The sequence below is a fragment of the Sardina pilchardus genome, chromosome 24, assembly GCF_963854185.1.
Source record: "Sardina pilchardus chromosome 24, fSarPil1.1, whole genome shotgun sequence".
NCBI lineage: Eukaryota > Metazoa > Chordata > Actinopteri > Clupeiformes > Clupeidae > Sardina > Sardina pilchardus.
In genome coordinates this window covers 14,673,712-14,686,211 of record NC_085017.1, presented here as the reverse complement: position 1 = coordinate 14,686,211, position 12,500 = coordinate 14,673,712, and the positions used below count along the sequence as shown (strand labels likewise).

Here is a 12,500-nt window from a genome sequence, read left to right as displayed (position 1 = left end):
TGTTTGGTCCACGCGCCTGGTCTGTCCGTGCCTCTGGCCAAAGACACTCAGCGCGCTGAATCATCAGAATATTTAGACGGGCGAAGACGAAGGCGAGCGGTCAGCACTCGGCTCCACGAGCCCTTGCCCCCCCCCCTCCCACCCACCACCGCAGCCGCAGGTCTGCTTAAGGAAGCAGCACTTTAGCCAAGGCCTGTCAAGGCAAGAGAATCACCCAGTCTCAGAATCCCGTGCTCTTTAATTATGTATAAATAATTTAGAGCTGTTGCTCCGTCCATTGCATTTGATCATTAATTATGAGGCCAGGGTAGGGTTAAGGAAGTGTCTGAACATTGAGCGGATCTGTCAGTGTATCTGTTGGGACCTCTATCAGGCCTTTTCCCACTCGCTATCTGCATAACTGATGGTGTGTATTTACGTAATTGTTAAGCACTCCATGTTGTCCCTCCATGTCAGTCAGCATTGGGCCCCAGTCATGAGCGAAGAACTGAAGACATAACTTCAGTCGGCGCGTAATTAATAGTGTCTTATCTTTTTACTCCCCCGTGACGTATAGTTCCCGTCTTCACACGGAAGATGACAGGGGACATGAAAAGGCGCGTTAATCAGCGAGGTGCTCCGGCACCAAACTTTAAAGGAAAGAAGGGGCGGGGGGAGAAGAAAGAGTCCAATAGCAGGCAACAGCGAGGGGCCACAACATACAGTAACTCTACTGCAGAGGAGCAGCCACGTGAAAGTGGGCCTCCGACTTTGTAGTTTGCACCCAGATTTCTCTCTCTCTCTCTCTCTCTCTCTCTCTCTCCCTCTCTCTTTCTCTTTCATTCTCAATCTCTCTCTTTCTCTCTCTCTCTCTCTATCTCTCTCTCTTACTCTTGCTCTCTCCCTCCCTCTCTCTTCCTCTCTCTCTCTCTTTCTCTCTCTCTCTCTCTCTCCTACTGTCTACCTCTCTCTCTCTTTTTTTTGTATATATATCTTGACAGTCTATCTATTATTCATCCAGAAAAGTCAAGTTTGTAGTTCTAGTTCCCAAGCGCAGGAGGCAGTGCGGCTCCATTCATTATGCATCACCTGGGAGTGACGTCAGACCCCCCCCCCCCCCCCCCCAGCCCTATTGATTTGCCCCTGGGGAGGCACACTCTTTTTATTGAGGGTGGGTGGGGGGGGGGGGGGGGGGGGTCTTGTTACAACAGATGCCTCATCATCCACTCTGTGCTTCACACCAGCCAGTTCTGCGGAATTTGTCTCCAATCCCACTTCCAAAAAAAAGAAAAACACAAATACACACACACACACACACACACACAGACACACACACACATACACAGACACACACACACAGACACACACACACAGATACACACACACACAAACACATACACACACACACACACACACACACACACACACACACACACACACACACACACACACACACAGTGAATAGAAAATGAGTGGAGAGGGGCTGAACCTCCTGCCATGACAGCATGCTGATGTGAGAAGTGCAGAAACTTTGCAGAAACTGCATGAGGGCAAAATCAATGAAAAGGTCCAGACTTCAGTTTTCAGGGTTTTTCTTTTCTTCCTTCTCTGAGGGGAAGGGCTTTTCTGACTGAGTGTTTTAGTTACAAACATTTCATTTCTTTGGTTTGTTTTGTTACTGTACAAATATCCCCGAACAAGACCCGGACTCGTTGTATTTGTTTTCTTTCAAAGACTTTGATTGAGCATTTGATTGAACTTGACTGAAGTGCAGAGATGGGTAGGTGTCCAAACACACACACACGCACACACACACACACACACACACACACACACACGTTTTTACTATTCTGATGGGTTTTTGTTGTATCAGCTAAATCTAAACTCACTGAAGTGTTTGAAAGAAAACAAATACAATTTGTCTGTCTGCTCCGCTGCGCAGTCATCACGTCTGGAGAGCAAATTGACTCGGAGCCAACCCTGTACCGCACACACAATCAGATGTGACTTCCTCCTGAGATCTGAGACACTGTACAACTCGCTTTGGAAGTTTGCTTCGTTCCATTGATTCATGTCCCTCCGTTAAAAGCACATTTTTTTTGTGTCGGGTCTTTTCATGTTTGGTTTTTGCTTTTGCTTTGTTTGACAGCCAAGTTCTGCGGCGATCCAGGCGTCCCCGCCCACGGCTCACGGGAGGGACGGAGTTTCATCTACCAATCAGAGGTCTCGTTCAGCTGTAGTCCGCCCTACATCCCCGTGGGCAGTACCACTCGTTTCTGCCAGGCTGACGGCACCTGGAGTGGACTACAGCCTCGCTGCATAGGTACAGTACGGTCACTCACCACCACTGCAGTTCATGTTGCACTCATGCTGTTGTGCCAAAGTGATGGTGCATCCTCAAAAGATCTTCGTAGCATTATTTATTACACGGATCTTCACAATGCAAGTAGAACGCTCCATTGATTTGAATGGGATTTCCCAAAGTTCTACCTGTCATTATTTTCTGATAGAGGACATCTGAAAAAAATAATGACCATTGTCAATGGCAACAGAGTTTGTGCTTCTTTCCTATCACTCCGCAATGGAATTTCGTTGAAAGTGAAAGACAGCTAGTAAGATGTTGCTAAGCATCATCTGAAATCTGTTATTTGTGCGGCAAACTATTTATCTTGTTTGCGGAAGCCACGAAGCAGTAGCTAAGTCATTGCTAAAGACACATTGTGCTAAGTTTCTGTTGTTGTTTTGGCAAGTAGCCGTATAATAAGCGCAGGTCATTATCAGGAAAATAAGTACCTTCAGGGCGTAACAAGACTCCTCCACTTTGCGTCGGGGTCCGGTTCGCCCTGTCGGTACTTATTTTCCCGATAATGATCAGCACTCTATACATTATCGCTTACATAATTGATACATTGGGACATTAAAAGATCTCAGTTGTAATATATACAGTAGTTGATAGGTTTTTCGGCCCAGGCCCCAAAGTTATGTTTAATGTTGAATTTAACCAAAGGGAACACTAAAAAAGGGTACTGTTGAAAGAGATGACACACCTTCTTCTCAGGACGCATTTGTGTGGTGATAGATTACATCTTACATCTGTTCACACTGCCCCAAAGCTCTAGTACCAATGTCATTTCAATTGAAATGCCCCCGAAGCTCTCTAAATTGAAATGCCCCCAAAGCCATCTATGCGTGTCAGTCCCGTCTGACAAGACGTAAACAGATAAGGCTGATGAGGTTTTTGTTAAGTAATTAGGACTGAGTACTGTTCAATACACACACTGTTTGTCTTCGAGACAACATCTTGGCTCTCTCTGTGTCTGGCCTTGTTTGGCCTGCAGAGTGAGTGAGTAGTCTGCATATATGCATGAATGCTGTTCTTGTAGGACAGGGTTCAGGTAAGTGCAAGTCCCTTGATTTGATGTGATTTTCCGGTGAATACGAAAGATTTTGCAGCAAAAAAGGGTATTCACATTATGTCTCAAAGGCATTGGTGAAAGGGCTCCAAACAATGAAATAGAAAATATGAACGTATCAGCCAGGGATTCAAGAAATTTCACTACACATTAGTTTTCAATTTCATTTCAAAAGTATGTAATGAGATTCACTGTTGCATAGAAGCATGACTTGCCAGGTGTTATGGAGTTCAAATGTAGTTGTCTGCTTTAAAAAACAAAACAAGAAATAGGGTCATTAAACCATGCCGACCAGTCAGGCCAGAGGCATGATATTTCACACCCTTGCCTCTTGAAAACGATGTTACTGTATCTGTTGACCTGCAATGGCAACTGAATGTTGAGAGCAGGATGAATGACTCACAGTCCACACACACACACACACACACACACACACACACACACACACACACACACACACACACACACACACACACACACACACACACACACACACACACACACATCCACTGACCCCTAGTCTGCCCTCATCCAGTGACCCTACGGAGGGAGAGTAGCCAGCAGCAGTGTGCAGTGTCACACACAGCAGTGTCACACACACACACACACACACACACACACACACACACACACACATATGCACTCGCAGAGTATAATCACTGTTATGACCTATCACCTCTCTCTCTCTCTCTCTCTCTCTCTCACTCTCTCTCTCACTCACTTCATCAATGAATCAACAAAGTCATTGTTACCAGAGGTACAAGTTTGAAACTATGTACGTAAATAAAAAATAAATCAACAATGTCAAGTTCAGCAATAAAACAAACTATAAATAATTTAAAAGCATAATAAAGGTGAGTTATGTGAGGTACACAAAAAAAGTTAGGATGGTCTAAAATATAAATAACACCAAAATGCTATAATGTGTAAATTATGTAAAGCCAGTATTTCATAGAGAATGGTGCAAACACAACATATCAATTGTAAAAACAGAGAACGTATTGTTTTTTGGAAAATATATGGTTCATTTGAATTTGATGCACGTCTCACAAAAGTAATGATTGGGCAGATTTTCCACTGTGTTGCTCCAACTCTTTTTAACAACACTTTGTAAATATTTGAGAACTTTAAGAGACCAGTTGCTAGAGTTGAAGAATGAAATGTTCCATTCTTGCCAGATATAGGATTTCAGCAGCTCAACAGTCTGGGGTTTTCTTTATCGTATTTTTCATTCCCTGATGCACCCAGTGTGACGGCGCTGGACTGCAGACGGGGCATTTTAGCACCTAGAAGTTCTCTGGGTATATCACTCATATGTTGCCCCAAACCTGTATATCATTCAGCATTAAATTGTGCTTTTCAAAATGTGTTGAGCTGCTGCCCATGACACAGGCACTTACTGTATGCACCCCATGTACCATCATCATAGATGCTAGCTTTGAACAAGTTAAACCCTCTCCTCTGTAGCCCAGAGGATGTAGGAGTCCATGATTTCCAAAAAGAATTGCAGATTTTGATTGGGCTAACCAAAGGACAGTTTTCCACTGCCTCAGTCCATTTTAAATGAGCTCAAGCTCAGATAAGACGGAGACATTTCTGGATCATGTCTAAGTATGGTTTCCTCTTTGCATGATACGAGTTTAGACCAGTATTTGTGGATGGTGTTCACAGGCAATGGTTATCAGAAGTTTAGATGCAGTAACGTAACGTCTGAGGCCCCAAAGATCACGGCCATCCAATATTGGTTTTAGCCGTTTCCTTTGTTTACAAAGATTTCTCTGGATATTCTGAGTAGTTTAATGATATTATACTACAGAATACAGATGATGGAATAACCACATTATTCACAATTTCACATTGAGGAGCATTCCCTTTTAATTGTTGCGTCATTCGCACAGTAGTAATGAATAGCTCCTTTACTTGTGTGCGAGGCGAAAGAGATCAAAAGCAGCGCCCCTCTCTCTTTAGACCAAAGCATGATGCCAGTTTACCTAATTAGTTGTGAAAGGTTCCTCCTTGTGTTTTTTCCAGCCTTTTATTGCCCCCATCCCAGTCTTTTTGAGACATGTCGCTGGCATCAAATTCAAAAGGAGAGTCGTGAAATAGTCATACTACTGGCTCATTTCAACATTTGATATGTTGTCCTTTTTGTATCTAGATATGGGTTCACGAGATATGCAGATGATCACCTTCTGTTTTTATTTACATTGTCCCAACACCGTGCCCCAACCACTTTTGATAACAGGGTTGTAATTTTAATGTAACAGGGAATACAGAGCATTTTAGTCTTACAATTCATAGCTGTATGAGACATGTCAGTGTTAATCTATTATGCATTAAATGTAGTTCATTTTGTCATGGCTATTTATATTATGCTGCTAAACCTGAGCAATTTGATTCCTCTCCCAATTCTATGTGTATTTTGAATTGAGGAGGTACATTTTTACACTCGTTGAAATGTTTTTTTTTCTTTCTTTCTTTTTACATAAAGGCTTCTCACAATAAGACAAAATGTTCCTCATTTTCAATCTCTTGTGCACCGTATCCATTAGTTCACCTATTACCAGACATTCATGTTTTCCTTTCATATCTGGTGACAAGGGCACCGTAAGGGGGAGAGCTAAAATGATTCAGAAGGCCTTGCCCCCCCCTCCCCCCAATAGCACATAATTGCCAACATTATTATTATTGGGGCGTGGGTGAGATGGGTATTATATTCCTTCATAGGTCCCCAAATTTCATGCAGGGACCCTGCCTGCCAACCTCCATTTTGTAAGTAATGATTACTGACTATTTGTTCAGTGTAATTTTTTTTCCTGTCGTAATGTTAATTAGATTTTTATGGCTGGAGATTTGCAATTTGCTGATTTCATGTCATCTTCTCAAAATTTCATAAAGGGCACCTGATTAGTGTTATCAATTCGTATTAGTACACATTTTGGACCATGACTAAATTGTTGACATTTTTCTTTGTGATTTTATACAATGAGCTGCTGTCTTTGATATGAAAGAATTGTAGATAGGTATCATGATTACTCTCTCTCTCTCTCTCTCTCTCTCTCTCTCTCTCTCTCTCTCTCTCTCACACACACACACACACACACACACACACACACACACACACACTTTCATTTTCCCTCTCTGCCTTTTATAACATATAAATTCAAGTATTAAAATACTTATTTGTAACAGTGTACAATCAGCAGTGAAATTTAAACATGGGAGACTCCATGACAATGGTAGACTCCATGGCTAAATAGAAGAGATATCTCTCACCTGCTCCCTATTCCACCCCTTTTTTCAGTCCTTTCCTATACATGCTTTCTCTCTCCATCAACCTCTCTCTTTCTCTCTGTAGCCTGTCCTCTCTCTTTCTCTTCTTTGCAACCTATCCCCATATCTCTCCACCATTCTCTCTCTCTCTCTCTCTCTCTCTCTCTCTCTCTCTCTCTCTCTCTCTCTCTCTCTCTCCCTCTCTCTCTCTCTCCCCCTCTTCGGCCCTCTTCTTCTCTAATGGTCGCCACCTCTGCAGTGGCCTGCTAGAGAGAGGCCCAGGCCAGGCCCTCTGGTGGCAAGTGTGGGGCACAGCATGGCGCCGGGGCAGGGGGGGGGGGGGGGGGCAGTGGGGAGGGGGGGTGCACTCTGAGTGCCCAGGTGCCAGACGCTCATTAGCAGCCATTACTTCTCCAACCGAGAGAGAGAGAGAGAGGGAAAGAGAGAGAGAGAGAGAGGGAAAGAGAGAGAGGGGGATGGAGAGAGAGAGAGGGATGGAGTGAGACATCACTCATGCACTCACGCTCACTGCACTGCTCAGAGACTGCACCGCGAGACATGACAGGGCACTGGCAGATGTCCTCCGCCCATGCGAGATCTGTGGAGACGAACTGAGTCACGTACTGAGTCAGAGAGCGAGAGAGAGAGAGAGAGAGGGAGAGAGAGAGAGAGAGAGAGAGAGAGAGGGAGAGGGTGAGAAGGGCTGAGTTAGGACTTATAGAAGGGATAGAAAAAGCACTATGTGATGTAGGTGCATGCAGCGTGAGGTGTGAGGTGTGCACTTGAAGTTAAAAAATTGCGTAGAGTGTAAAGTGGCGGGGAAGAGATCAAAACACGACAAAGAAATCCGGCGTGTTACAGTCAAGGACTCTTCGTCCAAGCAGTGACATTTCAAGAGTCATAAACTCACCTTCAACAACCTCCCCCCCCCATCCCCAAACACACACACACACACACACACACACACACACACACACACCACATTCTTTAGTCGAAGGTGGTTTGTTCAGCAAACCAATCTCCCCTGGAGTGCCATCTCCACTCCTGCGTCCCCAGATCCCTGTGCAAATTCCAAGTGGTATCAGCTAAATGAGACGCTGCTGATGGAGACTTCCTGCAGCCACGCTCCCCTGATTGCTCTTTAATGTGCTCCAGCTCCAGCCGCCGACGTCAAGATGGAGGCCGTGATGTATTGCTTATGAGACTCCTTACCTTCCACTGCTAACCCCCCTCCAACCCGCCCCCATCCAGCCTTTATTAATCACATTAGGTCACGGCTTGCCTGTTAAAAGCGGTTCATTCTCTTGCTTTGTATGTACACGTTCTCACTCTTATGAGGAGCCTGGGGGGGAGTGAGAGTGTGGGGCTTAATGAAGCGTGTTCACAGCATAGGTGCAACTTGGGTGGAAGTCGGGAGAGCACAATGTGAGGCAGGTGCTACATTGTCTTTGCCATTGTTTTGCTCGCTGGCACACGCACACCCCTGTGCCGAAGCGGAGCGGGCTGCGCGGGCACCCGTCGGTCGGTCGGTACGCTGGGGATCGACCTTGTGGGCGAGTTGTTTGAGAGGCAACACATAAATAAAAAGAGACCACCTGGGATGGTCCCGGGCTTTTGTCCTCCCCCTGAAAGGAGCTCAACCTAGATCCTACTGCCCTCTTTGTCCACTGCCGATAGTCTTAACTACAGCTTGTGAGGCGTTTCACAAAGTACAGCACACACACACTCACGGATGCACTTAGAAAAAAAAAATCAATGCCCTCATACCGATGCTCACACCCGAGCCAACTTCGGGCTCAACAGCCACAAATGCCTTATTGATAAGATTATTCCAGGAGAGGTACACGAAACGGCCAGTCCCTCCAATGCCCTCTAAGGGAGAAGGCCGTTGGCAGGCAAGAATAATGGAGCACAGATATGAATTGTTTACCAATGGTTGCAGGAAGCTAAATTGCATCAAAGTGTGTACGCGCCAAAAATAGATAAATAACCGCTACCGCTAAAACCTGCAGTGCAACTCATTGCACATATACTGCAATACTGAGGTGTAGGGAAACTTTGCTCAATTTCTTTATGACATTGAAAGCCTTGTGTTAGACTGACATGACATTTGCTAACATATCAGTTTGTTTGAATCAGCTGTGAAAGTATCTGTATTGAGGACAGTAGAGAGTTCCGACTGACAATGCTGTAAAAGTATCGTTACTATGAGAACAGCAGAGGTAAGGCTGGAAGAGCTTTTCTAGTGGGGAGTAGCATGGGGCCGAGTCTCTGTCTCACCTGGAGAAAATGGAGTCAACATACTGTACAACAGGGCACTGTTGTGTAAAGGGGAACTCGCTGAGAAACAAGGCAGTCTAGTTCTCTCTCTCTCCCCCAAATCAGATGGTCATCCTAAATAATTTAGAGACCCAAAAGCAAACAAAATCAAAATTCCACTGCTTTTCTGGGACGATTTTGGTTTATGCTCTGCACAGACTCTAATCCCTAAATAAGGCCGGAGCTTGGCTTTCTCTACACACAGATTAGAGTTGCCTATGTAATCCACACTCCTGTCCTGTCTCTGGCTACATATGGATGCTTTGGAAAGGTAAAAAAGGATGTATGTACATAGAAGCTTTTTTCCTGAAAAAAATAAACCTTTGGCTTTGCACAGATCTGCAAGTTGCTGCATGCTGTATCTTCCGGCCAGACGGGGCGGCCTTCAGAACGTTTCATGAAGGGCCTCCTCAGAACGCTCTCCGAGAACTTTGAAGTGCTCCTCTCCTGGACTCCATGGGGTCTCAGTACTTCTCAAGTCCACCTTTGTTCTTAGCTTATGTCTGTAATAGCTTTAGTAATTAACGCAGGGCTAGTGTTGAGCAGTGTGTAGATTAGATTACCAGCCTTGCCTAAGTATTCCCTATTGGACACACCTAGCTAACATCAATAGGTGTAGAAATAATTGTTTTTCATTGTCAGTAATTGAATAATCGCTCAATAATATGTCACCTACTTATTGGGGTTTAATTGACGGCTAAGACAAGATCTTGAATATCGTTTAGGCAATCGATTGTTATCTGGTTAGTTCCCTAAGGCACTCAGTCAAACATGCAAATGAGGCACTACAGTCAGTATCATCTTTAATGGAGATTTGACTCCAAACAAAACCGATTTGACATAGATAGACTAGCATGTGTTTGTATATTCTATGAGCACAAGCAGACTTGTGTGTTTGAGCCATCAATTAGTGTTGTGTCCCTCTTTGACTTTAATGCAGTGGATCTTATTCGGCGGGAGTAAAGCAGCACCTAGAAGCAAAGGCTAGAAAAAAATCCATCACAGCTTACAATGTGCTCAGTGGATTACGTGTGCACTTCTCGTCTTTTTTCTCCCCTCTCTAACAAAGAACAAGGCCGCAGCTCCGTTAAGACACCCACACGCACGCACACACGCACACACACGCACACACACGCACACACACGCACAAACACAAACACCCCCCCTCCAGACACACCTCCAATCCCCATCAACACCTTCCTTAAATCCCATTTTTATAGATCATTTTTCTGCCCCTGATTCAATATTACAGCACACACAGGAATACAGAGTAGAGAGAGAGAAAAAGAGAGAGAGAGAAAGAGGGAGAGAGGGAGAGAGAGAGGCAGGAGTGTTGAGGATGCAGAGAGCAGTGGAGTCGGGGAGCAGAGAGAGAGAGAAAGGGAGATGCAGGAAGAGAGAGGAGCAGAGGCAGGGAGCAGAGAGAGAGAAAATGGATAGAGAGAGAGAGGGAGATGCAGGAGGAGAGCAGAAGTAAAGGAGCAGAGAGGGGAGGCAGAAAGAGAGAGACAGAGACGGAGAGCGAGAGAGAGAGGCGGAGAGAGAGATGCAGGAGGAGAGCGGAAGCAGAGAGGAGCAGAGAGAGGAGCAGAGAAAGGGAGAGAGAGGGAGAGGGAGAGAGGGAGAGGGGAGAGGGAGAGAGAGGGAGAGGGAGAGAGGCGTCCGAGGCCGAGCCTGGCGCTGTGATTTCCTCCGCCTGCCTCCGATCCAGCTCTGTGCGTCAGCCAGCAGGGATGTGCTCTACATCCCAATCACAACACCCCCACCCCACCCCACCCTGCCACCACCACCACCACCCTAAACCCCACCAGCGCCCAGCCTGCTTGCGTCGACTCGCCGCCCCGCTACGCTGGAGCAACACTGCCCCCTGCTGGGGCTTCTTGGGTGGTGTCTGCTCCCTCCTCCCCTCTCCTCTCTCTCCCTCCCTCTCTCCCTCTCTCTCTCTCATCCCCCCCTCCCCTCGCTATAAAAATCACTGTAATGTAACTGCCGCAGCACTTCCATAAACACGGGCCGGGGCCTGTAATCAGGGGGCATAACGAGGGCCGTCCCGGCGAGCGTTCGGCTGAGGAGACGGCCCGACTCGGAGCGTGGAGCGCCGAGGAGAGGGAGGCCGGGGCCGATGACCGCGAGCGAGCGAACGCCAGCGCCACCGTGTCTCTAATAACAAGGGTTATCTGTGCTGCTCACGCACGCCGTTCTCTGAACAAGAAAAATGGAGCCAGATTCACTGGCCGCGCACTCGGCTAGCCAGAGGGTTGGATGACTACTAGAGAAGGGGGGCGACTGATATTGATATCTTTTTTCCCTTCTTTCTTTCCCTGCCTTCCTTTCTCTCTCTCTCTCACTCTCTCTCTCTCTCTCTCTCTCTCTCTCTCTCTCTCTCTTCCTGTCTTTCTCTCTCATCTGCAGAGCCCACCCGCACCACCTGCGAGAACCCTGGAACGCCTCGCTCCGGCTCCATGAACAGAACCTTTGGCTTCAAGGTGAGTGTGTGGGGGGAGAGACAGAGAGAGAACCACGGCACAAAGCCCCCCCCGAGGGCCTTCTAGCCCACACACACACACACACACACACACACACACACACACGCACACACACACACGCACGCACAGCACAGCAGGCAAGAGAGAACACTGCCCCCATAGTGGTCCAAGAGCAGTGTGGCAACCATGTTGGAGGCGTAGATGATTGCAAGTCTTTCTGTTTTAATAACGATAATGATGATATAACAGATGATGATTATGATGGTGGTTGTGAAGATGGTGATGATGAAGATGATGACGATGATGATGATGACGATGGTGGTAATGGCTTCAAGGAGGAAGTGGATGTGACCCTGATGCTTGAGCACTCCAGTCAGTATGATTAGGAAATAGAGTTAATTAAGTTCACACAGAGATGTCATGCTGGGCGTCTAGGCGATAGGCTCACTGTATGAGTCACTGAAGTAGGAGGATGGACTTTAGTCTTCTTTTGGGATGAATTTGGTGGTGTTTATTATGGGGTTTTGTGATCACAACAGGACGTGGAATTGAACGTTGCGTGTATATGCTTGTTTAGACAGTGAGTGTGTACTTTGTGTGTGTATGTGTGTTTATATGGTGTGTGTGTGTGTGTGTGTGTGTGTGTGTGTGTGTGTGTGTGTGTGTGTGTGTGTGTGTGTGTGTCTGTGCGTGCATGTGTGTGTGTTTGTGTGTGTGTGTGTGTGCTCACGTGTGCACTGTGTTTGTGGATTCCATCGTGGCCTCACACTGTCTGCCCAGCAGCCCCCCCCCCCCACACACCCCCCCACACACACACACACACACACACACACACACACACACACCTTCCCCTTTCATGTGGGTAATGAGTGTGAGTCGCGCGGCTCTCTGCTGCCCTCTCCTCGGCTGCAGTGGTGGTTACTGTGCACACACACCGAGCCGAGCAGCAGGCACAGCGACGGGCGTAAACGCTCGCCACAGGAGAAAGGCACGGGACTCCGCAGCTAGCTCTGGAGCCTACTGCTGTAGT

The 12,500-nt window shown here is 46.6% G+C and overlaps 1 protein-coding gene across 1 annotated transcript in view; it reads left to right on the top strand.

Annotated features, from left to right (window-relative positions):
* The window catches only part of csmd3b (CUB and Sushi multiple domains 3b), a 407,622-nt gene that overhangs the window by 379,521 nt on the left and 15,601 nt on the right, over positions 1 to 12,500 (top strand). Inside the window, exons 61-62 of the mRNA XM_062530145.1 lie at positions 2,129 to 2,302; positions 11,397 to 11,470. Coding sequence (XP_062386129.1) covers positions 2,129 to 2,302; positions 11,397 to 11,470 — 248 coding nt within the window. The remainder of the gene's footprint in view (positions 1 to 2,128; positions 2,303 to 11,396; positions 11,471 to 12,500) is intronic.